The sequence below is a fragment of the Astyanax mexicanus genome, chromosome 6 (assembly GCF_023375975.1).
Source record: "Astyanax mexicanus isolate ESR-SI-001 chromosome 6, AstMex3_surface, whole genome shotgun sequence".
NCBI classification, from domain to species: Eukaryota; Metazoa; Chordata; class Actinopteri; order Characiformes; family Acestrorhamphidae; genus Astyanax; species Astyanax mexicanus.
Window position 1 is genome coordinate 4,716,848 of NC_064413.1, and position 27,041 is coordinate 4,743,888.

Sequence of the window (27,041 nt, forward strand, 5' to 3'; positions counted from 1 at the left end):
TAATAAACAACACAGCGATAGACAAAAGTTATAGTGCATAAAAAACAAACATGCATACAAGCACTCACACATAACAGTGCAAGTATTTAAAAACTAAACAAAAAATGATAATAAAATTAAATTAAATTGAATTAAAAATTAAATAAAGTATACGAGTAAACATATATTAACAGCAGTAAGCTTCCCTAAAAAGATGAGTTTTGAGTAAGGATTTAAAGCTCACCTTCCGTCGTTTTTTCTTTCATTTTAAAATGTCTAGTTGTGGTCTCTAGTATGAATGAATGACATGTGAGCCGTTTTTGTAAAAAAAAAAAGTGCTCAGGTGTCTCTGTATAGCTCTTTTTTAATGGACTGTTTTAGGGGGGTGTCCAAAATGACCGGATTCCAGCTTTGCTCATGAATATTCATACATGCAAACAGCATGCAAATATCTCTCCTCTGATTGGCTAGGAGCACTGCGACGCCCCTCCACCGCTCTGCCGCTCACTGCCTCCCACCTCCTAACTGATGAGCGGTGATGTTGCGTCGCTTCAGCTCCGCCTCTGGGAGTTTCTCGAGCCAAGGTGGGCTGGTCTGTGAGTTTCTGCCTACGTAGGCAGAAAGATAATTCAAAATTCACCCGTTTTTCGGAGGGGGGGAGGGAGGATTTCTTTGCTTAGCTCCTGCAGACAATGGGGGCTGTAAAACAGTTTAATGTGCAGGTGTACACATTCAACTCGGAGAGACCTACTGTATTCCACAAAAAACAAGAAAAATCGGATTTTCGCGGAAGGTGACCTTTAAAAGAGTTTAGGCTGCCTGCAGCAGGAATATTTCTAGTATGTCTAGTGATTTAGCTCAATTAAAAAGAGTATATTTGATAGCTGGGTCTGATCAAGACAATATCAAGTTCTCACCAGAAGCAAACCGCTCCAGAAAAAAATCTAAACGTTCCTTACAAATGTGGCTCTATTTAAAAGAGAAATTAATAGGCTTTCCAATGGTATAAGATTTATTGCCAAGCAGGGTTTATACAACAAAAAAATACCAAATCTACCAAACACAAATTCCCTTACACTCTAAAAAACAGAGGTACGATATGAGTACTTTTTGTACTCAAAGGTACACTCTTTATAATTGTACCCTCAAAGGTACAATATTGGTCTTTACGGGGTCAGATTTGTTCCCTCTGAAGTACAAAGTCATTTCTAACAGCAATAAGTACAGATTTGTACCATTTAACCAGCCAAAGGGTACATTCAGTATTCTGTATCACTGTACTAATAAACAATATATATTTTAATTGCACATTTTTTATTTTAAAGCCAGACAATTTTCAAGTTTCATCAAGTTTTTGAGCCATATTTAGTTGATGATAATGTTTATAATTTTTATAATCCTTTCTGGCACAAAAACCACGGGTACAAAAAAGGACTTTCACTGAAAGGCACTTTTTTGTACCTCAATATAAGGTACAGCCCCAGCGACAAGCTTTGTACCCTTTTAAGTAAAAATCTGTACTTACTTTTCTTAGAGTGTAGTGTGTGTTATGTGCTATGCTCATTAACTAGCTAGCTAATATGTTAGCAGGCGAGTAACTGCTCTTATAGGCTTCTGTTAGCCTTTAGAAATAATGCTTTTATACAGGTTTCACACGTTATTATGTAGTTAAAAATGTCATATAGTCAGAAATACATACACAAATCAGAAGAAAGGAGGTTCCTATCTTTAAGTAAAAAAACAGCAGAACTATAGACTATATGTACATTTATAGCATGCTAACAGCTAACCGCTAAGAGCTAATCCTAGCTGTCTCACACCAAAAGCTAAAAAAACTACTGTTTATTATTTTCACTTGAATTCAAATACAAAGATAGATTAATATTATTTCTACTTAATCATAATAAAGCAGAACTACCACTGCTACTTCCTGGTGTGAAGCTGTTTACCTGACTTACCTGATGTTCTAATCAGCGTCCCCAAGAGATGTTCATTATTCCAACCGCCTTCATCAGGTGCTAATTATTAATGGCGCTAATGAACCCACTGTATCGGCTGATACTGTCACTGCAGTCAGCAACCCAACCCAGCAGCTGACTGAACAAAAACAACCCAAAACTTATCCAGCATCCACGCAAAATGATCCAGCAAGCAATATTTTTAGGTTTTTAATCTGTTTTTTTCACTTTGTTTATATATTTCTTGATAAATTGACTAATAGAAATGCTTGCTAAAATGACTAATTAGTCCAAAAAAAAAGTTGTTCTATTTCAGCAAGTTTTAAATATACTGATTAAGATACCACTTTAAAATGAGACTACCTTTATAAAGGGTTTAAAAATGGTTTACAATTAGCAATTACAATTATTAACGGTTACTAATTAGGTTGTAAATGCCTTAAAAATCATTAATAATCAGTTATAACACATACGTAGAAATGGCAACAATGACCCGTTATTTGCCAAATAGTGAACCCACAGCCATCTATAATGTTGATTTTCTTTCTACATATGTGTTATAACTGATTATTAATGATTTTTAAGGCATTTACAAACTAATTAGTAACCATTAATAAACTAATTGCAAACCATATTTAAAGGTAGTCTTTACTGCACACCTTCCCTACAGCCCAGGCCTTTCATATCCCTACTGTGACCATTAACCAGCCAACCTCAATTTAATGAACAAGCTCATTTATATGGCCAGCACTCACACACACACACAAACACACACACACACACATGAACACACACACACACACACACACATGAACACACACACACACACACACACGAACACAGACACAGACACTGGCTGCACTTATCTGTTTACTAAAGCTAAGACTGCATGATTATATTAATCACTGTATTAATGCTGTATTTGCCAGAACATCAAACAGGTGAGAGCGTAAACAGCAGATTAAACACAGGGTGGCTGGAGGAAGCTGGGCCTGGTTATATAACATCTCCGGGGGGAGAGATCTGGGGCATTTCTTTAACAAAAATGAAACAGACAAACAGGCAGCTTAAGATGTTAAAAATAGAGTGAGGCATTGCCCTGAATAATTTTAAATATTCCTAACACATCTTCGGTTTTCAGTAGCATTCATTCAGAAGCTCATATATACTATTGCATCTCAAATAGTATGATTTAAGTTTGATTTGAGTTAGTGTAACTTAAATAATTTAAGGCAATCGGTTTCCTTAAATAAAAAAAAAACAATGCTGTTTGATAGGAAGTTCTTATAACTACTACAGCTTATTTATTTTTCTTTAATAGGTAAAAATTTGTTTGCTCAACTTGATTTGCCGGAGTTGTGTAAAAACAGTGAATTTAAGCTGGTGTAATGCATGTCCGTTAAGTCAGACATACTTTATTTTAAAGAGTTTGTACAACTATTATATACAAAGAAACTAAGATTTTTTAGTTGAACCAACTTATACTAACTGAGTTTAGTCTGTTGCCATTAACAGCTTCTTTTCCATTGGCTTTTGGCACAATTAATTTGCATACTGGGTGCCACACCAGTATATAAAATGTGATGCACTATTTAAGCAATAGAATAACATCACGACTGGGTCGTAGATCTTCACAGCTGTGAAGTTATTCATGATAACACACAAAGTCGAGTGTTCTATTGCTTCTATACAACAGTTTTTTTTACAAAATGAAAAAAGAAAATAAAAGACCCTTAAAATATAAGCATATGTATATGCTTTAATACAGACAGTGCCATCCGCCAAAAAGTAGTTACACAACAAGTGCTAACAAGGGCTAACGAAGGTTGTTTCGGCTGTCCTTGTAACCTGTAGTGTTAATGTGTTTGTATAACATGACAAATATAGTATTTCTACAAACACATTATCAACCTATCAGAGAAACATGCTGCAAATAAAGAAATGAGCAAAAGGCATCAACTAATTTTCTTAATGAATCATGAGTGTGTTTTGGGCGTAGCGTGAATTAATCAGTGTGCCAGTTGTCATTCCCTTTAAGAATGAGGTGCACTCTGACTTTGGTGCGTTCGTATCTGTGAATTATGTAAATTGTAAATTGTGGAATTGTAACTGAAAACTATAATAAATAAAATGTTGAATGATATTAAATGAATACTTTTCATGGTGCCCGAAAATCAGACCTTCTTACATAAACATTGAGTTAAAAAACTTTTATAATTAAAAACTAAAGTAAAAAACATTTACATTTAAATTACATTTAAAATGAACATAACATTTTTTAAATAATTTATAAAATTCAATGACTTCTGCAAAGGCATCGTTTATCAAGGCTTCGTGAAATTCATCATTTCAAATTTACAGCTGTTCCCCAAACAGACAGATTAACATACTGGATATTCATCTTTACCATCATAGATTTCAGTTTCATAAATCTGAAAAAGGGAAGAGCGGGGACACGTGGGAACGTAAACTTGTGAACTGAATCCACTTTCTCAGCGTAATGATGTGTTTTTTATTCGTTCTGATTACAGGCTCCTCTTTGTCGCTATCCTAGTTGGAAGAGGGGAAGGAAATGTTTACTCTCGCACCGTATCAGCTGATGTCTGACAGCACACTTCCTGTTTCGGGTGATGACTGTTTGCGCTGCGCCTGCAGACAAGGTAAAATTCAGTCCTGCAGACATAAGTTCTGATTTAGATCAGAGCTCTGAGTTCTGGGTTCTGACTGAAGTGTTTATTCACTCTGCTGAGAGAACACTACAGCACCGGTTTACTAATTAGTACTGGGGTCAAAGGTCACAGTGGTGGGCCTCTTAACTCTGCCTGGTTTTGCATGAAGGCATTGCCCTCTGGTGGAGATGTGCTTTACATCCTGGAGTCATGAATCACTGAGAGCACTTCAGTTTCTGAATCAGTTTCTCTGATTTTGCTATTTATAGGTACATTTTTGAGTAAATTCAATATTGTTGTTTTATTCTATAAACCATAGACAACATTTCTCCCAAATTCCAAATTCTAAAAATATTGTCATTTACAGCATTTTTCTTATTTGCAGAAAATGAGAAATGGCTGAAATAACAAGAAAAAGATGCAGAGCTTTCAGACCTCAAATAATGCAAAGAAAACAAACAAGTTCATATTCATAAAGTTTTAAGAGTTCAGAAATCAATATTTGGTGGAATAACCCTGGTTTTTAATCACAGTTTTCATGCATCTTGGCATCATGTTCTCCTCCACCAGTCTTACACACTGCTTTTGGATAACTTTTTGTCATAACTTTCAACCCCCTTGTGTTGGTTATTACTTGTGATAGGGCAGAGCTGCTGAGTGGGTGGGATAAAAGGGCATAGCTAAACTGGGAAGGAATGCAGGATAAAAATATACATATATATATATATATAAAATTATAACAGAAAAAAACGTCCTCACATTAGATAATTGATTAAGAGACTGATAACAGAAATATTGTCTGTTAATATAATATTTACATCTCATTTGAGGACATATTTATTTTTTTTACTCTAAAAAATTCTACTAAATATCTACTATAATAAGGTTTGTAATTTTATATGGGTCAACTATTAAAACGTTCTGCAAAATCTGTCTAGGGCCCTAAAAGTTTAGCTGTTAGGATGCAGTAAAACATGCATTGGATCAGGAACCAAATGAAGGGCATGGTAAAAAAAAAAATAATCGCGATTAATCGACTAAAAAAAAATAATTGTCAGATTAGTCGACTAATAAAAAAATTGTCATTAGTTGCAAATCTATTTTTTTTTTAATTGTGTCCACAAACAATTGGGGATTCGAGGGATTAACTTTACAATTGGGGATTTAGTGGATAATTTACTTTTCAATATAAGTTAAAATCACTGAATAAATAAAAAAAAGGTAAAATATCAGTGTGTGTGTGATTATAAACAATTACATTCTAAAATTAGAACTGCACCAATCAAAACCATTTTCACAGCTCTATAGGTGCCACATACTGTCCAGTCATTCTCATGGTGTAAAATTGTGTGGGATTGTGAAAAACAGGTCTAAATTAGAAGGCAGGCTTTGGAGCACTGCTGGCTGCAGTCTTGGTCTACAGATACAGATAGATGCCGTTAGATCTGTCTGTTAGGGTGTCTCCTGGCTGCGCTGTAATGCTGAATCCCCATCATTCCCCGTCCCGGAGGAGCTGAGTGCAGCAGGGTATTCTGCAGTGCTGTAGAGCTAAAAAAAAACACTGCACTGATCTGGGGACTGCCATAATGTATCTGAAGCAGCATCGCTCGTCTTTTATTGTACTGTGATTGTGATAAGAGACAATGATGCCTTTTTGGATGGAAATGATGGCAACCTGATTTAATTGTTCAGTCAGACTCACAATATGATCATCAGTAACCCAGCTGAACTCAGTAATTCAGTTCAAAATATATTTTATAGATGTATTACATACAGAGTGATCTATTTTAAGCCTTTATTTCTTTTATTGTTGATGATTATGATTACAGCCAATGAAAACCCAAAAATCAGTGTCTATAAGACTATTATACTTTTGGCAGTGTGGGCAGTGTGCCAAGTCCTGCTGGAAAATGAAATCATCAACTTGGTAAAAGTTGTCAGTAGAAGAGGGAAGCATTAAGTGCTGTGAGATTTTGGGGGAAAACAAAACTGCACTGACTTTAGACTTGATAATAAAACACAGTGGATCAACACCAGCAGATGACAGACATGTCTCTCCAAACCATCACTGATCATCAGTAAATTTTACATTCCTTTTGTAAATCAAGGGATCAGAGTCTGGAGGAAGAGTGGAGAGACACACAGTCCAAACTGCTCGAGGTCTAGTGTGAAGTTTCCACCAATCAGTGATGGTTTGGAGAGACATGTCTCAACATCTGCTGGTGTTGATCCACTGTGTTTTATTATGAAGTCTAAAGTCAGTGCAGTTTTGTTTTCCCGCAAAATCTTACAGCACTTCATGCTTCCCTCTGCTACTGACATTATGGAGATGCAGATTTCATTTTCCAGCAGGACTTAGCACACTGCACACAGTACTGCCAAAAGTACCAATTGGTCTTGATTTTTGAGTTTTCATCAGTCATAATCATCAACATTAAAAGAAATAAACGCTTAAAATAGATTACTCTGTATGTAATACATCTATATAATGTATGAGTTACTAAAATAAAGTAACTTGATATATATATTTTTAAATACACTAATATATGTTTAGTTTATATATTGATTAATAGATTTTAAACAACAATTAACACATGTACATTGCAAGATCTCAAACTCCCAAATTCAGAATTCTAATTTCAATACACTTATTTTCAACTTTTTCACCACAGCAAACTTTGAGCACTTTATAAACTTTATAACATATATAAATTTGTTTCCTGTCTTGCCTGAACATTTCTCCTGCTATCAACTGTAGGAACTAGCTTCACAGACCTCCGCCTGCTCTGTTATTCAAGTATAATCAACCCTGCACACTTCATCTGAATGTGTTGGCTCATCAGTGTAAGTGTTAATTGTGCCTCCTCAGACGTCAGTCAGCTGCCGTGAGATAATTCCATTAAAGGGACGTCCCGGTAATCTGATGAGTGTGCAGTGAGAGTATTGCCTGCAGATCCGCAGCCAGGCAGAAAAGCCATGAGCTGATACTATGTGATGTGATGAAGGCTACACTGCATGTATGACAAATAAATATTAAGCCGACTATCATGGGGGGTTAGTGGGTTTACGAGTTGATGCACTTTTAAAAACTGTTTTAGAACAACTGATGGGTCATGTCTTTTCTTTCTTACACTGCTAAATAATTTAATTTACCTCTTTAATTGACTCTACATAGAATGCTGTAAAAAAAGCAATTGCCTCCTTACAGATAAAAAAATAATAATAATATCAGGCAAACATAATCTGATTAAAGTGGCAGTCTGTAATATTTTTTTTCTAAACTAAAAGCAGAAGCATTTCTGAGTGGAGAAGAATATGGATAAAATATTGTGTTTAATGGTACCAGTGTGCTGGAACGACCATCCCTGCTAAACCTAATACTTTCATTCTAAAAACTGGGGTGTCGGGACGATTTTTGTGGGAGTCATTCTGGCCACGTCACACACGTACAGCCTCTAAAAGAGGAATCCGGCTCATCTTTACTGCTCGTTTTCTGCACTACAACTGTACACTCTCGCTGCTTTTCAACTGTTTGGCTCATTTTCTTGGCTACAAATGCACAGCAGCTGGTGGAGCAATGGAGACTTCAGAAGGGCTCATTCACCTACAGTAAAACCAAAGTGTGTAGTTGAAGTGAAGTTTCTGACTGAGCGCTCTTTCTCTCTTTCTCTCTCTCTTTCTCTCTGACTGAACATAACCTGGAATTGGATTTATCCACTCTGAAAAGGAGACCGCATCACACCCGCCCAGTTTTTTATGATACTAAAAAAATATTTTTTCCAACTCAAACTCATTGGCATTGGCTCATTTTTTGTGAAAAACATATATCAAAACACATTTTCGATAAACACACACTGTACAACATGTTTGGCCAAGGGCTAATAAACATTGCTTCATTTATAAATTTGAAACTAAACAAATTTTCTACTCATATCTTGAGTTAAATTTATTTTCTTTTACATTTAAAAACTAATAAAAAAAAGAGTAGCACTTTTTGAAAGAAATGTAACATAAGAAAGGTAAAGGGCAAATATTAACCATGTAAGCTGTTTATATTGCTTGCAATTTAGGTGAAGCGAGCATGTGTAAAGCATTTTAATGTAGAATTGCTTAATTTTGCTGAATTTAATACAACTAACAAAGTAAACAAGGAACAAAAATATGAACCACACCACACAGGGGTTAAACACAATTTTTTGTCCTTTCTCAACTCAGAAATGATTCTGCTTTCAGTTTAGAAGCAAAATAATACTAATAGACAGCCATTTTAACCTTAAATGAAGAGGATTTAAGGTTAATCTATTCATCCATCCATCTTCACAACCACTTCTACCTGGTCAGGACTATAAAGAGGAAGACTAACAGGAATCATTGGGCACAAGGCAGGAATACCCTCTAGACAAAGCATTCATAATGTACCACAGGCAACCAATCATTCACACACTCACACCCAGGAGGCAATTCATAATAGCCAATTTATTTACAATGTGCATTTAGGGAAGGCAGAAGGAACCCAGAGTACCTGGAACAAATCAACATCGACAGCATGTAATGAATGGGCTTGGTGGGCGAATGACAGCAGGGAGAGAGATGCTTAATGATGCATAGCTAACTTGCCCTCTGCTTCATGGAGAAACATGTAGAAGATAACCAGTACGAAGAAATGGAGACCATTTATTGCTTTCATTCTTCACAATCCAGGAAAAAAACAGCAGCAGGCAGAAAATACAGGTCAAACCTGACCATTACAAGCACACCAAACTCCTCACCAAAGGTGTGAAAAGGTGTGACAATTAATTTAATTTTAAACCAGTCTGAAACGTAAGCAAAGTGGCATCCCTTAGATTTTTGGATTATTAATTTTTTCCAAATGTAATTACTGGGACGTAAACAAAGTTATTGATAGTTTTTTTATGGCTACGTTCACATTACCAGGCTGAAGTGACTTTAAATCAGATTTTTTGGCTCAATGTGGCTCAGATCAAATGTTTTCATGGCTGTGTGAACGTGCCAAATCCGTGCCAAATTCGTTTTTTTTTTTTTACTAATCAGATTTGAGTCACTTTAATATGTTGAGTCACTTAATCAGATACGTATCCAATCCAATCCGTGCAACATGACATGTGACATGTGAACGGTCAAATTAGAATTCATGCATCTTTTTCCTTTTTTATGCATTAGCATTAGCGCTACATGCTTCTCTCTCGTACCCACATTTTATTTCTTGGTGCAGATATGCAGCTATAGCTGCGAAAAAAACAGCAAAAGCAAACCACCTGACCTTTTTTCTTCTCCTCGACCTGAGCATGAACTTCAGGGCAGCTGTTTACTGTTTCTCCACTCCAGCAAAAGATGCTCCACATATGAGCTGCTAACACATTCATTTCACTTTATAAAGCTACGAGTCTCTCGTCTCTCTAATATGAGGTTTTTTTGTTGTTGGTGTAGAAGGAGACGTTTTGTGTATACACGTACAAATGTGTGCATGTGAGGCAGTGTTTCAGAGACAGATTCGTTCACATTACACACAGATACAGATCACTTACATCTGTGAATGTGAACCGTCAAGATCTGAGCAAAAAAAATCAGATTTGAGCAATGTGGCTTGTAATGTGAACACAGCCTGTGTCAAATGATTCATTGCCTTTCTCTGAACAGACAAGGTGACTCTTTAAGTGAAGCCTATAAGCAAGCAGCTACTGACCTCTGGTGGTGGATTCATAGACAATAAACATCTATATTTCTTTCAGAGTAAATGATACATATATTATCATTGCATATATTTTTAAGGTTAAACAGTTAATCCTACATAAGTTAACCCCTTTAACATTCCTTGACACGTGTACGGGTTACAGGTGTAGGTGGCACAAAACATTTTTTTTTTTTTGCAGTAAAATAAATCATTTATATAAACATTTATTTGAGGGACTTGAAATCTTCTACAGGACACTTTAAAAAAAGCTGCCTGTTCACTTTCTCTCTACTTAATTCACTTAATAATTCCAGATCAGTAACAGGAATCAACCCAGGTTTGATCAATTCTGCAGGTTTGAATATAGATGTAAAAACTAGACAAACAAAACGAATCTAAAGGTTTGGAGGAGATGAGCTGATTGTTTTGTATTCAGGAAAATAATTATTTAAAAAAAAAAAAGTTCAGCAAAAAGCCTATTTTATTATTTTTATTCATTTTATTTTGACATTTATTTTCAGATTTACGTAAATATTTTTTTGTATTTTCTATTACAATTACAATTATGATTTTCAGTAACGTGAAAATGAAAGCTTTTTATGTAATGCTTGTATAGAAATTCTCAAGATTTAGTGGTGCAATGCTTTTATTTACATTTTCCACACTGTTCCAATGTTTTTCTGATTCAGAGTTGTATATTTTTTGGGTGCTGGAACACTCTGGTGAACCTACGACTGTATATATATGGAGTAAAACTGAGTTGCAAACTGAGTTAAATGAGCCTATTAGTGATTCATCTAATTCATCTCATTTTAATGATGTGCTTTCCATTGTAATTCGCTGCGATGCATGTTTAATGAGGCACTAATCTTTGCACTCTTGAGAAAAGCAGAAGGTTTATAAATATACAATTTTTATTACTCCATGTGCCTCCATGTATGAGGGTTTAGGAGGGCTGTGAGACGTCTTGCCTTCATTGACGGAACAATGAATTTTGAATTATATCTGAGGATTCTAAAGGAAATTGTCAGGAAATATGTGCTGCATGCAGCAAGATAACGACCCTAAGCACACAAGTCGTTGTATGAATGAATGAATGAATGAATCCATTGGAAATGTTTTGGAAGGACCTAAAGTGAGCAGGTATTCTGAGGAAACCCACCAGTGTCCCAGAGTTGAAGCTGTTCTATTCAAAGGAATGGGCTAAAATTTCTCCGAGCCGGTGTGCAGGACTGATCTACAGTTACCAGAAACGTTCAGTATAACATTTTTGTCTCATTTGTTTTAACGAGTTCTCTTGATCTACTTTAAAGACTTTAAAGACAATTTGATGATGTTTAAGTCTTATTAAGTATTATTAAGTGTTTAAGTCATATTCATATTGCACAAACTTTTAAAAGGTCACTAAACCCCATGATATTGACTGACTCCACCTTCAGCTCAAATTTGAAAAAGGCTAAAAAATAGGAGAAGTAGTTCAGGAGGGGCACTGGTTGATGTATGGGTTTAGAGGCGTGGCAGAAGGGAGCTGATTGGCTGAGCTTCAGCAGCAGCAGTGTGCCTATAATAGTGGTGAGACACAGATGATTGGACATCAGCAGGGAGGGGTGGTATTATTGACTATTTTGCATATTGTGATGTGTTTGTATACAAAAGTACACATACACATCATCCATGACTATAGCACAGTTGAACCTGAGAGGGCGCTGCAAAGATGGAAATTACCACAATATAAGTGTTTTTTAAAGGTTAGAAAATATTTATAAAAAAAAATACAAGCAGGACTGGTATGTTTCATGCATTATTACTTCAAAGAAACATATTTCAGTTATTAATGGAAAAAAATATGTTTTAGTTTTAGAGGGTTTATTGCATCTTTTAAGCAACACTGTAGCTATCTCACTGTTATAATACAGTATGAATGGATACTTTGGGGAATGAAAAACGTCTTAATCTCTTGTTTTGCCATATTAAAAATCTTAAAGCTGTGAAAAGTTTGGAAAACGTATTTAAAATCATGCAAAAAAGTAGTTTTTAAAAATCTAATTTCCAGCTATGCTGCCTGCCACAGCGTCCAATGTGGAAACCCACTCAATACCCTTGAACTAAGGAGGGCGTGGTTTAAATTACGTCAGAGGACGCAATTGTCGTTTCGCCTATCGCTGTAGGACTGAACTCCAACGCAGCCAATCCTTGTGCAGCTGCAGCGGGTCTCGGCCAATCAACGTCAGACTTGATTGAGGTGGGCGGGTCTGCTTGTCAGCCGTCAGTAGGTTGTGCCATAACAGTGTACCGGCGCTCCGTAGCCGAAGAACTGGACTGCAGCAGCATTGCACAACGTGAGTACCGCACAAGGCCCCGCGAGCGCTCATAACCGCACGCTCCCGCTGCCGGAGCCCCGCAATATCAGTTTAACCCGCGGTCCTCGCGCTTAGAGGCGGGAGGACCGAGTTATTACAGCCCGCACAGAGAAATACAGCCCGGTTTCCCCTTCCGAGTCCTCTCACTAGCAGCTAATGCTAACTAGCAGCTTCGGCTAACTAACCTACAGAGCGAGCGAGCCGTGGGGCCAGTCCTCAGAGCTGTGGCTAATCTAACACTTCTGCACCCGCTGGTTTAGAGCTGTAATACAGCAGGTAAATGGGTTAAAGGCAGTTGTTTAAGTTAAGATTATGTAGGTTAACTAGGTTATTTTCTCATTTTTCTAACTGTTTAGATACAGCACTGGTGGTGGAGGACTAACATGGCTTCATACTTCCAAACTAGCAGCAGTGCTGCTGACCTGAGTCAAGGATACACTCAAATAACAGATACCAGTTCAGTTAATGCCTTTCAATCAGATTCAGTTGATTTAATTAGCCTAAAATAACTCCAGTGATGCCTTAAATACCTTAAAGTCTACAGCTCTGGAAAAAAAATAAGAGACCACTTCAGATTCTGAATTAGTTTTGCTATTTATAGGATGTTTGAGGAAAATTAAAATTGTTGAAATACTGCAAAGAAAAGAAGTTCATATTCATAAAGTTTTAAGAGTTCAGAAATCAATATCTGGTGGAATAACCCTGGTTTTTAATCACAGTTTTCATGCATCTCGGCGTATTCTCCTCCACCAGTCTTACACACTGCTTTTGGATAACTTTATGCCACTCCTGGTGCAAAAATTCAAGCAGTCCAGATTGGTTTGATGGCTTGTGGTGATCCATCTTCCTACTTATTATATTTCAGAGGTTTACAATTTGGTAAAATCAAAGAAACTCAATTTTTAAGTGGTCTCTTTTTTTCCCTTCCAGAGCTGTATCATTACTACAACAATATTCTATCAAAAACTACAGTTTCTGAGAACTATAACTGCTTTTATGCTAGTAGAAAGTGTAGTAAATCTTGGTTACAATGTATATATAGGTGTTCCACACACATCTATATTAAGCATTTATTTATTTTATTGCTGATGATTATGATTTACAGCCAATGAAAACCCAAAAGTCAGTGTATAAAATTAGAATATTATAGAAGACCAATTGGTACTTTTGGCAGTGTGGGCAGTGTGCCAAGTCCTGATAGAAAATGAAATCTGCATCTCCATAAAAATTGTCAGCAGAGGGAAGCATGAAAGGCTGTGAGACTCTGGTCCCTTGGTTTCCAAATAAAATGTAAAATTTACTGATGATCAGTGATGGTTTGGAGAGACATGTCATCTGCTGGTGTTGGTCCACTGTGTAATTGCTCTAGCAGCTTTTATATGTAAAGATATACAATCTATATTATACTATTTTGAAAATCGCATAGAAACAGTAATTAAATTAATCATATTCATTTGAATATCCTCCCAGCTCTAGCAGGGTTTGAATTGGAGGTGTTATTTTAGGCATCTTTATTTTGCGCTGCTTTTTTTTTTTTTTAGATTAATGGTCTTTTTGGTCATATTAGTAGTTGATTTAAGCTCTTTAGTTTTGACTAATATATGCAAATACATGCAATAACATTTGCGTGCCTAATTTGTTATGCCTTATTTTTTTTTTAATACACTGTACCTTTTCTAATAATTTTTTTTTTCTTTGCAGCATGGGCAGTGTGTTGGCTGCCACCTCCCCAAACCCCCCTGCTTCAGGGGGCAGTGGCACCCAAGCGGGCCCTGGACTGGTCACAGTGCCTCCAGGGTTCACCATGCCCCCAGTGTCTCCGGCCCCATCTTCCTCAGGCACGAGCGGCCAGGCTGGGACAGACACAGAGCCCCCTCTGCCCAACCCTGGGACGTTTGAGGAGTGTCATCGGAAGTGCAAAGGTCAGTGTGCCAAGAGCTTTGCTTGATTTATCCGCTTGCATGTAGTCTTACCTGAGCAATGTGCACCACTATTCTCACAAACTTCTCCTCCTTTAACCTTCAGAGGTCTTCCCGATGCAGATGGAGGGCGTGCGGCTTGTGGTCAACAAGGGGTTAAGCAATCACTTCCAGGTCAGTGCTAATGATTCTAATGAATGCTTGGGTTCAAGCTTGTTAACAAACCATGAATCTTGTTTTTCTGTGTTCTGTTATGATCATGAGCAGCCTCAAAGTTTAAAGTTTATACAAAGTTCAAGTGTTATTAGTATTATATTTACACATATGAATGGGCACAACCCACATACTTAGCTCTGCTGCTTATCCCACAAATGCATGATCTTTCGAATGGTTAGAATCCCGGTCATGCATCTTGCCATCAGCTGCTGGAGCCCCGAGAGAGCACAACTGGCCATGCTCTCTCTGGGTGGGTAGTTAGCGCTCTTTCTCCTCATCGCCCCTAAAGGTGATGTAGATCAGCACAAGGCATCTGTGAGCTGATTTATCAGAACCGAGTTGCTGCGCTTTCCTACGAGTGCACTGTGATGCTACTTAGCAATGCTGCATCAACAGCAGTTCAAAAAGAGGCAGTGATTAGTTTCACACATGTCAGAGGAGTTGTGTTAGTGATGGGGGATAATCAGCTGGCTGGCAGCTGAACTGGTGGGATAAAGTAATACATTTTTTAAATAGATAAATTAGGAGAAAAACAGAAGAAAATTAGAAATAAAAAAATCTAAACGGGGAATTAACATTAAGATTTTTTTTACAGCAAAGAATATAAAAACCAAACACTTGGTTACACTTGGTTAAGCTTATTTGTATAATTTTGGCTTTTTTTTGGTTCACTCCAGGTTAGCCACACAGTGACGCTTAGTACTGTTGGAGAATCAGGTTACAGGTTTGGATCCACGTATGTTGGAAGCAAGCAAACTGGACCTGCTGAGGTGAGCCTTCTGCTAAACTTGTTTTGATGTATTTTGAGTAAAAAAAAAAATAGTAGCACCTCTACTATATCTATATAGGATGTTACTATCTTTATTCAAATCTAAAATATCTGTATGTATCATCTGTAATTGTAAATATTTTTGATATAACACTGAATTTAATTGAAACTGTTGGAAATACTATAGATGTACTTTAATCTGTTGTGTGTAGTGTTTCTAATCTGTGCTGATTTGTTCCACAGTCTTTCCCTGTAATTGTTGGCGATATGGACAACACAGGCAGTCTAAATGCACAGATTATTCACCAGCTGACCACACACGTACGCTCCAAAGTGGCTATGCAGGTGAGTGCTTTTCACTGTAGAAAGAATCATCCCAGAGCTCAACTTAATTCAGATAAATCTGGCCGCTGCATTGCGTCCAGCCAATGAAGAAAGAGCAGGCTGTGACTTCACACATATATGAGCCTCACACACACAGAACATGCGACTTTTAACCACAAAATAGAATCTGAAAATGGTGAAATATGGATTTTTATAACCATAAATAACTATAAATCATAAACTTATGATTACCTAATTCTGTAGCTTAATTGGAATAGAAGAAAAGTGCTAGTGGACAACACCATGATACTGGTAAATCCACGCAGCTGAAATTGGTTAAAGTTGTTGGTATTGCCTTAATCTGTCAGGTCTTCACTTATTTTCTTCAGAGACAGTTTTTGACATCCACGTAGTTAAACCACAGGATTGCAGAACTTCTAAACTAAATTCACATTAAACCGGTTCACAGGCAGGTTTGCACTTGTGGAGAGTGTGAGCATGTCACTCATTACGTTTGGTTTTTACGTTACAGACACAGCAGCACAAGTTTGTTAACTGGCAGTGTGATGCAGAATATCGTGGAGAGGACTTCACTGCTGCTGTTACTCTCGGCAACCCAGACGTTCTTGTTGGATCTGGTAAATTTCCTCTTCACTTCCCATAAAAGCAATCACAGAACGGCATGCCTCTTTTGCATCGCTGGATTTTTTTTTTTTTTTTTTAATGCAAACTGTCCCTTTAAAAGTCTGTTTATTGGGGAATTATGTTGAATCACAAACAGCAGGAACAGGTGCATGGCTCAGTTAAATAGTGAGATTTTACTTACTTGTTTTTTTTAAGGACCTATGGTGATGTATTTGCCACAGACCCTTTAAAAGATGTGTAAACTTCCTTCACTTTAACTAATGAACTAAGTGACATACTAAATGTTCTGAACACCTAACAGTGTGTGAATGCATTAAGGAAAAAAAAACAAAATGAGCTCACTGATTTTATCTGATTCAGTTTTGAAATGTAGTATCTGTATTTAGAAATAGGTCTGGGATAAAATGGGTTAAAAACTCCTTGCAAAGCTAATACTAATGTTTCCCAGCTCTACTAGCTGTTTCACATGGCATGATTACAATAGTTTCCAATAATGTTCCTGGTTTTGTTGTAAAACTGCTGCTGAAAATCCCACTGCATTCTTCTATTCTCTGCTTTCACAGGTATAATAGTGGCACATTATCTTCAGTCTCTGTCCCCTGCTTTGGCACTGGGTGGTGAGTTGGTTTACCACAGGAGACCAGGAGAAGAGGGTACAGTGACCTCGTTAGTGGGCAGGTATACAGGTAATTGTGTGACCTCCTACAGACACACCTCGAGTCACTTATTCACCAGTAAATTTGTCTTGGTATTTTTACATACACACATACAATTAATATACATTAATGTGGTTATTCAAATGCAGCACATGATATACAGAATCTCAGTATACTGTATATAAAATACAGTATCTAATTTAATATTTTTATGAAATGACACTGAAGATATGACACTTTAATAAAACTTGAAATAGTCAGTGTGCAACTTGTATAACGGTGTAAATTTCCTGTACCCTCAAAATAACTCAACAGACAGCCATTAATGTCTATTTCTAAGTCACTAATATCACTTTTGGCAACAAAAATAAGTACAGTAACAATGACCAAATTGTGCCCAAAGTGTTAATATTTTGTGTGGCCACTATTATTTTCCAGCACTGATCGCGCTGGTAGATGTTAAGAAAGCTTTTTCAGGAGATCAGATATAAGATGATCCATCTGCATAAGGGGGGTTAAATGAAAGAATAAAAAATGAATCTACAATAATATACCACTCTCATTTCCAGGTAGCAACTATGTGGCTACATTGACTGTTGGAGGAGCTGGTGCACATGCATCGTACTACCACAAAGCTAATGACCAGGTAACTCTTAATTTTACCTTTCATCTTCCTCATCCAACCGAAGATCCATCACACTTGAAACCAGCTTTTACTAAGCTGTTAGAGTGTGATTGATTGTGTAGACCGGTATCTTTTATACAGGCAATGAGTTAAAACAGACAAATTAATACAGGCAATGAGTGCTGAATTATGGAAGCCCATTTCTGCTACCAAAAAAATAAAATAATCCAGCACATTTGTTCATTATTATTAGATAAACTGCTTCTCTATTTTGAGATACTTAGTCATTATTTTGAGATACTATCTAGAGCTGGGCGATATGGGAAAAAATCTTATCACGATATAGTTTTCCATATCAGTCGATATCGATATGTATCACGATATAAATCAAATCACTTTGTGTCACACTTAAAGGTTTGTTTTTATTAGTGAGAGAATAAGGGAGTGATGGAAGTTTTATCACAATATTTTTTTCTGTATCTCCATAATTATTAGGGCTGGCCCGAATAGCATTTTTTGAGCTCCGGATATTTGGCAGTAATTGGTAGCGAATATTCCAATATTAGTTTTAAAAAAAAACAAATTAATCATGAACGCGAGCCAGAACCCGAGCTTGAACGTCAGCCTGACTCAGGCGCTGCATGAACTCGGGCTTTTTTCCAATTTTTTCCAATTTTCCATGACTGAAAAAAAAACTTGGGCTATAAGCTCAATATTAAATATTTCGTTTGTTTAGAAATTATTTTATATTCTTAAACCATGTTAAATTATATTAGATTAGTAGGGCTGGCCCGAATAGCGTTTTTTGAGCTCAGAATATTGGGCACTGATTGGCAGCCAATATTGGAATATTTGTTTTTAAAAAGACGGATTAAAAACTGATTAAAGTAAAACAAAAATTGCAACTCGGCCCCTTTAATTCACCACAAAGTTTTCCAAGACCCAGCCGGAAAAAAAAGATTTCCCACCTTTTCCTCAGCTGGGTCGGGCTCAAAAAATGATTTGTGATAGGCTGTTTTTTGGTTTGTTTGTTTAAGCACTTAGGCTTTTGTACTGCTGCAGTGCAATATTTAGATTTTATATTCTGAAATTCGTTAGGTTTTATTTCTTTTAGCATTTTGAACTTTTTTTCCAATTTCAAATTTATTTTTTTCTGTTCGTTATGTTCTATCGGTCCTTGCGTTTTTTGTAGTTGAAGTTGAATTTAATATTGAAGTTCAATATTTCTAATTTATATTTTGAAATTCGTTAGATTATATTTATTATTGTATTTTGAGCTCACTTTAGTTGGTTATTTTCCAAATTCATATCTATTTTTCTGTTATTATTAAATGTTATTAGCTTATTAGCTTAGCTTGTCATTTAGCATACAGAACTTCTCACGGATTTTTAATGAATGTTGATTTATTAATTTAAAAGCTGTACCTTATTAAAAGTATTTTAAGCCAGACAGACACTGTGTGATTTTTTAATGAGTTTATCTGCACTTTTAAATGGTTTGTCCTGTAGGAAACGCACACGATTTGTATGCTGACACTGTTGTCTGACTGAGGAGCTGCTTTCCGTCAAATGCAGCCTGTAGGCAGGAAAAAATCCAGCCAGAACCGACCATATCATGAGCCAGTTTTAAAGCCAGTAATTTAGTAGAGCATTAAACTACAAATCTGAGATGTACCTGCTGTACTTCTTAATCTCTGCCCCCAAAACGGTCCATTAACTTGCTTGACAGACGCGTCAAATCCCCCGCGAGCACGCGCGGCGCACAGCGCACCGATTAATTCATGCGTTGAGCTTTAAACGCGCAGCTGAGCTGTAATTGGGGAAATATCACAAAAATCACAGTGTGATTTGTTACATTAAAAAAAAGACCATTTTCTTCCGCCTAATCTGAGAGGAAAGCGGTGTTCTCGACCGGCCCGAGTTCATGCAGCGCCTGAGTCAGGCTGGCGTTCAAGCTCGGGTTCGGGCTCGCGTTCAGGCAGATAATCTAAATGATAAATGATTTTGTGTTTTTGCACTTGGGCCATAAGCTCAATATTAAAAAGTTCGTTTGTTTAGAAATTATTTTATATCCTTAAACCATGTTAAATTATATTAGATTAGAGGAAAGTCATTTAGACATCATTCTTAAGGTGTTTTTGTCCTGTCCTCCGCAAAAAAACCTCTTCCTTTAATCCGCGCCCCACATACACATTTTTGCAGCACCTGCCCCGAGGTCCTAATATAAATTGAATTAATTACATTTAGTGCTTAAAATTTACTTAAAATTTATTTAAAACGTGCTGAACAGTGCGGCCGTTTATTCCCAAAGTCCAAACACTATGGTTGTTTGCGTGTGTCGGGCCATACTCCACTATTCTTTAGGGTTTTTTGTTGCATGCATGAGAATAACTATTACAATTTTCTTAACTATTTATTAATTTGCTCCAGCGTCTTCTGGATTGATTACACGTTGTGTTTTCGTTGTTTGCCGCGCCACTTAGACGGAAATGGAAATGAATGTTTATCGAATTCTATTGCACAGGCTTATCATCGTCATCGAGGGAAAAATTATCGCGAAACAAATCGATATCGTTATATCGCCCAGCACTAATACTATCTGAATATCTTGAGATACTAAGTCAATATTTTGAGATAGCAAGTGTTTTGCTTTGGAGGATTTTTTTTTTTCTCCTCCAGTGAAGCCTACCATACATAACACAGCATAGTTGGAGCCGCACTCTTCAACACACTAAAATAGAATCCAGTGGGTTATTAAATGAATCTCTTCTCCCCAGGGTCCAGAGGCTTATTTTGATAGTGTGATTCCTTTAAATGCACCAGTATTTCATGATTTGTGAATCCACGCCTGAAGTACAGGGGTTGGACAATGAAACTGAAACACCTGTCATTTTAGTGTGGGAGGTTTCATGGCTAAATTGGAGCAGCCTGGTGGCCAATCTTCATTAATTGCACATTGCACCAGTAAGAGCATTGTGTGTGTCTTTTGTGATGTAAGAGTCACGGTATCCAGGGTAATGTCAGCATACCACCAAGAATGACCAACCACATCCAACAGGATTAACTGTGGACGCTGTAAGAGGAAGCTGTCTGAAAGGGATGTTCGGGTGCTAACCCGGATTGTATCTAAAAAACGTAAAACCACGGCTGATCAAATCACTGCAGAATTCAATGTGCACCTCAACTCTCCTGTTTCCACCAGAACTGTCCATCACCACAATCAATTATTGTGCTCTAAAACCAGGTGTTTCAGTTTCACTGTCCAAACCCTGTAGTCCTGAATGATAGTACCAATATTGTGTTTTAGTCTCACCTGCTTCTGTCTCTGTACAGTATACTAGTATATCAAAATAATGACTTACGTATTTAAAATAATCAGATAGCAGTTTACTTACGTTTGCGAGAGCCAGAATTCTTGCTGGTTGGTAGGTGATCAAATACTTTTCATGCATCAAAATGCAAATTAATTCTTTACAAAAAATCATTCAGTGTGATTTTCTAAAAAAAAAAAATGTTTCAGATTCTGTCTTTCACAGTTAAAGGGTTCCTATGAAATAAATTACAGACCTCTCCATTCTTTGTAGGAAAAATCAGCAGTTTATCAAAAACACCCAGTGTTTTACTGGGTTGCACACGTTCACAAATATTGCTGTGTTGTGTAGCTTGCTGTTACAGCTATGCAGTGATTTTAGCCATGGTTTGTGATCACACTGAACCAAGGGTTTGATACAGTTTAGTTTGTTTTTTGTTTGATTTTTAATTTCAAACCTCCTTTTCCCCACAGTTACAAGTTGGCGTAGAGTTTGAGGCAAGCACACGGATGCAAGAAACAAGCGTGTCTTTTGGCTACCAGGTGGATCTCCCCAAAGCTAATCTTCTGTTTAAAGGTACCCACAGTCACATTAATCCCATAAAATAAGGCTGCACAATAACTTGCATGGCTCCAGCATGCTTCCACTTCAGGCTCTCATGCAGTGATGTGCCCTGCACATTTTGCACCTAATGTTCTTCTTTGAAGGTGTTAATGAAAAGTGATCTCATACCTTTAACGACTTGTGTCTTTTAGTGCTAACTAGGGTTTCCTTTCCACATTTAGAGACTGAGATTTTTGCCCCATTCTTGGCTGGAGAGCAATGGGTGGCCAATTCTCCCACCCATTCAGCTGCTACTCAGCTGTATATCCCTTATCACAAGTGATACCACAACACCAGGAGGGTCAAGACAAGCACATGCCACCTCCGACACATGTGAAGTGGGCCACCGCCTCTTTTCAAACTGCTTCACAGTAGCATCACAGTGTTCTCAGAGGAAAGCGCAGCGACTCGGTTCAGATACATTAGCTCACAGATGCCTCGTGCAGATTGACATCACCCTTTTGCAGTGATGTGGGGGAATTGTGCTCTTCCAGAGCTCCGGCAGCTGACAGCAAGCTGTATGACCGGGATTCGAACCAGGGATCTCCTGATTTATAGTGGCAGTGCATTAGACAGCTGGAACACTTGGGGAACTGGGTAATTCTAACATATGAATAGGAGGACTTGGAGTCAACAAAATACATTTAAGCTTGCGTAAAAATTTAAGGGGTATCAAAACTTGTGCCAGCCACTCTATGAAGCATAGTATGACAAAATTGGAACTGAATGTTGAACTTAATGGAGAAATGAAGTAACTTTGCTTTCCTCCTCTTCCTCCCAGGTTCATTAGACAGTAATTGGGTGGTCGGAGCTACACTGGAGAAGAAGCTGCTTCCACTCCCTCTGTCTCTGGCTCTTGGCGCCTTCCTCAACCACCGCAAGAACAAGTTCCAGTGCGGCTTCGGCGTCACCATCGGTTAGAGCAGCGCGGGCGTCTAAGGCTCAAAGCAGCTCCACCCCTCCACCAGGCTCGGACTGGTGTGGAGAGACAGGGGGACATGGACCAACAACGAAACTGAAACAGACTCGGAGGCACTCCGACAGTACCCCGATTTTACCCTACACAGACGGACCAGGCCAGAGAGCTGACCGGGCTAGCAAACTGACCAAGCTCTCTTCTATCTATCTACAAACAAACAAACAAACAAAAAAAATCAGGCAAAAAGCGACAGGTTGTGTTTGCAGATCATTTTTCTTGTTTACTTACAATAATGGTGAGTCCAGGTTACGTGGAGATGCCTTTTTCATGTCTGCTCCTCGTCATTTCTGCAGTCTGTAGACACTGAAATAATTTCTTAAAGGGAAACGCATTATCATGTCATCCTTCTTGCTCCTGTTCAGAATGAGCAAGTGCATAAATTAAGTGCTCACTTTGAACAACGTCATTCAAAACTCACTTTTATTTAAGAGTGCTGTTGAGTTTCCTTACAAAAACAATCTTTCCCTACAAAAAAAGGCAGCGTTTCAGCAGCATTCTTCAGATAGCAAAAAAAAAAACAAGCAACGATTAGGCAGGACTAACGGGGTCTACCATCTCCAATCATACTGTACTGTACTGTTAAGGAATGGAATAAGTCTCCGTGTCCCTTTGTCTCTAACCAGACATACAAAGCTGTCGAGAGTTTTGACAGGTAGTAGACGCCTGTCTCTTTACTTTTTTTTTTTTTAGTTGAGGCCTTGGGCCAAGTTTGTATGCTGGGTTTATATTTTTGTTAATGATCTCAGTATTTGTTTTTAAATCAGAAATCACTTTCTAACGCCACAAGTTCAAGACCTTATAACTGTAAATCAGTCTGAGAGAAATGAACGGAAAAATGTCCACAACAACAAAAACAGCTTTAAGCCTAAATGTGTCTCCTTTGAACTGGATGAAATCTGCTTTATGTTCTTGGGTGCATTAAGGGCTGTGTTCACACTGCAGGTAAAAGGGGTCCAAATCTCATTTTCTCACCAATTCCAGTGCTTATTTGAGGTTGTATATTTTAAAAGAAACTTTTATATCCAACATTTGTCTAAACAGTAGTTAATGCCCCTAAACTCACATTCATGTAGCACTTAGAAAGAAAGAGCAGCAGTGCTTCAAATGAAATTTCAGTTTCATGTTCACCTTTACCAGCATCATCAGGAATGCTTTTGAGGTTTGTATAAAAAGTTTTTTGGACGTTGTTGTAAAATTTTTAAGATGTGTTTCCCTTTTTAACACTGAGCCATTCAACTAAACCTTCTAAAAAGTTTGATAAGCAACATCACCCTGTGTCAAATCATACTCAATCAAATCATACTGATTAAGAGTGGGTTTAGAGAAGGGCTTTTACAATGTACCTCTGTATTGCACACTCAAGAGGGGTATCCAGTTTGTGGTGCTAAGTCTTAAATCTCTTTCCTCCACGAGACGTTATGTTGGTCTTTACACATTCTACAAATGACAAAAACAGCATGCACCTGTGCAGCAGTTACTCGGTGTAGTTCCAGTTAGTGTTTGAATGAGGAACTCTAGCTTCTTGTAACTAAGAAATTCCTACTGATGAGCTGATTGTCTAAATGAGAGAAATATTGAGGAGTGGTTATCAGAGCCGCATTTCCATAAATCAGAAAAGATATGCATTGGATTTATTTCAATACCACATGTGAAAGTGATCCAAATTGGAACTGAAACTATTAGATTCAGACCACTTTTACCTGCAGCTGTGTGAACATAGTCAAGGAGACCTATTTCCTAGGTCAGGGGTGGGCAGCTTGGTCCTTAAGTTTGGTGACTTTTTTAGAAGCAGGACCCTATCACATTTTCCTTTCTAATAGCAATATTTAAAACAATTTAAATAATGCTTTTTTTACATGATCAAATTAAAATAATTTATTTTTATTTGGTCTACCCACTATCTGATCATGCACTTAAACAGATTCTCATGGATATGTTTTCTCTACATTCAGTAATTTTTCTTCTCAAGAGAAATTTGCTAACTTTCTAGGAGTTCTCCACCCCTGACCTAGGGTTAAATATTTAAACACCGTTGGCGTGCTGTCACTGTCACACTGAAGTTGACCGTCCATTTGCATAAACATCCAAAGATTAAAAGGTGCCCAGCTCTCCAAGTGTTCGAATCCTGCTTATGTAGCTTGCCTCAGCTGCTGGAGCCCTGAGAGAGCACAATTGGCATTGCTTTCTCTGGGAGGGTACAGTAGATGGCACTGTTTCCTCACATCACTCCAAAGGGTGATGTGGATCAGCACAAGGCTGCAGCTGTGAGCTGATGTATCAGAACCGAGTCGCTGCGCTTTCCTCCGAGCGTTAGCGTTGTGATGCTACTTAGCAGTGCTGAACATCAGCAGCAGTTGAAAAAGAGGCGGAGTCTGACTTTACATGTATCGGAGGAGGCATGTGCTAGTCTTCACCCTCTTGCTGTTGGGACATCACTAGTCCTAATGAGTGGGTTGTGTTGGGTAATTGGCCGTGTAAATTAGGGAAAAAATGGGACAAAATTTAGAAATTAAAAATATATATATATATAAAAGGTGCCCATCTAAACAAGAGCAAACCAGTGTCCACAAATTGTGCAGGAGAGATCCTACAGATTATAAAGTTAAGGATATAAAAAACATTAGCATTGTTTAATAATAAGAACTGGAGGAAAATTGTGAAACAATGAATGAATGAAACCATGTCGGTGGTTCTCTAACTGGTGTCTCTTTATTGCAAGTTGAGTTTGGGTTCCTTAAAAATGTATCCAAATCTTTAATTCTATGAAGCTTTTGAGAAACTGGGTAGGGGACAGTCAAGAGAAGGAGATGGGGGTCTCTACGGTACGGTTTGAGTTTGGTAACAACTGTTGAGACACTATAAGCATGTAAATGTGATCTTGGGGTATAATGTTATTAAAACACTCCCATTAATCTCACTTTAGTACACCAACCCAGCGTTTGGGTTAGCTGCAGAATGCTGTGTGTGTGCTATCTGTAAGATGAGCCATAGTCAGTGTCCAGATGGCCACGTTTAACTGAACAGAAAGAGACTCCCCAGTGGAGTAAGGGGAACGCAAGCATGTTACAATAACTGGTCGTTTGTTTTCTTCCAATGAATCATGTTGGGAATTAAGTGAGTTTGTGAGTTTCGCCACAAAATTGTGCAAATCCAGATGTTACTGGAACGATCTGTTTCAAACGCCTGTCTAAAAATAATTACGTATTATTACCCTGTAATGTTTCTTTCTCATGCAATTATTTCCTGTCTTTGTGACATGGGGAAGGACTGCTTTTATGGGTGTTGTGATGGATTATTTTACAGTGAAATTAAATCGAATTAAAATCTGGCTCTGGTTTAAATTTTCACAATATGCCACTGGTGTCTTTAAAATGTCTCAAACCACAGTACCATTTTAGTGCACATCAATCTGCTGTAATATTAAAACTTCTGACAGGTGGGCAAGTGAATACTTTTGATTGATTAATTTATCTTGTCACAGTGGCACCTACCAAAAGGGGATGGAATATACATATTAAGAAGGAAGTTGAACTTGGATGTGTTGGGAAGAGGTAAAATGGACAAGTGTAAAAATGTTAGCCATTTCGACCCAATCCTATTTCTTTTTGTCCTTTGTCCTTTGTGTCGTTTGATTCGAACTTAAGGGTTCGTACATTCCTGAAAAACCTGGAAACGTCATGTAATTTGAAAATAGCAATTTCCAGGCCTGGATAAGTTTGGGAAAAATAAAAATACCCAAAAGAAATTTGCAATCTACAAATTTGTGTTATTGACTGAGAAACGCTATTTTGAGCTAACAATTAAATCAGCTCAGTAATTTAGTCCTACCCAATGGAGCTCTCAGGATCTGACACACATTTTATCATTATTAAATTATAGGAGATTGTGTCAAAATAGTGAACAAATAGCTATTTTATTAAACGCGAGGAGACAAAACTCTGTGTGTGAGATGTGTGTCCGGACGAGACTAAAATTACTGGAGGACCACGAAAAGAGTTCAGCGAAAAACAGTAGATAATTCAGCCTGTAATTTTCTCAGAGGACGTCTGAGAAAAACATGTACATGGGTGTTCTGGACAGAAATAAATTCACAGAGGACCCCACATAAAAGAGAAAAAAAAAAATAGCCCAGGACCAGGATAGGGCCTAACTCACTGTTACACTAATAACTATGATCCATCATGACCGCATTCACCAGAATAGGATTTCAATTGGTCATGACATTATTACTGCGTGGTTACTGCTGTTACACATGTACAGTACTGTATATAGTATATATAGTATTGCTATGTTATTATGATTTATTATGAAACAAGGGTGTTAAGAGACTAAACAT

The 27,041-nt window shown here is 37.5% G+C and overlaps 1 protein-coding gene and 1 long non-coding RNA gene across 3 annotated transcripts in view; one reads left to right on the top strand and one right to left on the bottom strand.

Moving 5' to 3' along the window:
• LOC125802491 (uncharacterized) overlaps nt 1–27,041 on the bottom strand; it is a 479,356-nt gene that overhangs the window by 168,117 nt on the left and 284,198 nt on the right. The window lies entirely within an intron of this gene.
• tomm40 (translocase of outer mitochondrial membrane 40 homolog (yeast)) lies at nt 12,568–26,033 on the top strand. Of its 2 annotated transcripts, none has more exons than XM_007250834.4 (10): nt 12,568–12,637; nt 14,360–14,580; nt 14,684–14,751; nt 15,471–15,563; nt 15,806–15,907; nt 16,419–16,524; nt 17,095–17,217; nt 17,757–17,833; nt 21,597–21,699; nt 22,508–26,033. In XM_007250834.4, the coding sequence occupies exons 2-10, from the start codon at nt 14,361–14,363 to the stop codon at nt 22,645–22,647; spliced, it is 1,032 nt and encodes a 343-aa protein (XP_007250896.3). In that variant the 5' UTR covers nt 12,568–12,637; nt 14,360; the 3' UTR covers nt 22,648–26,033. The 2 variants fall into 2 exon arrangements, with proteins under 2 accessions (XP_007250896.3, XP_022529994.2); XM_022674273.2 differs by lacking the exon at nt 12,568–12,637 and adding an exon at nt 12,672–12,934.

Bases quoted from the DNA above. Each gene is read 5' to 3' on its own strand.
- tomm40 (XM_007250834.4), top strand. From the start codon at position 14,361: ATGGGCAGTGTGTTGGCTGCCACCTCCCCAAACCCCCCTGCTTCAGGG. The intron at 14,752-15,470 runs GTCAGTGCTAAT...GGTTCACTCCAG, and splicing joins GGTTAAGCAATCACTTCCAG to GTTAGCCACACAGTGACGCT. The intron at 21,700-22,507 runs GTACCCACAGTC...TCTTCCTCCCAG, and splicing joins AGCTAATCTTCTGTTTAAAG to GTTCATTAGACAGTAATTGG.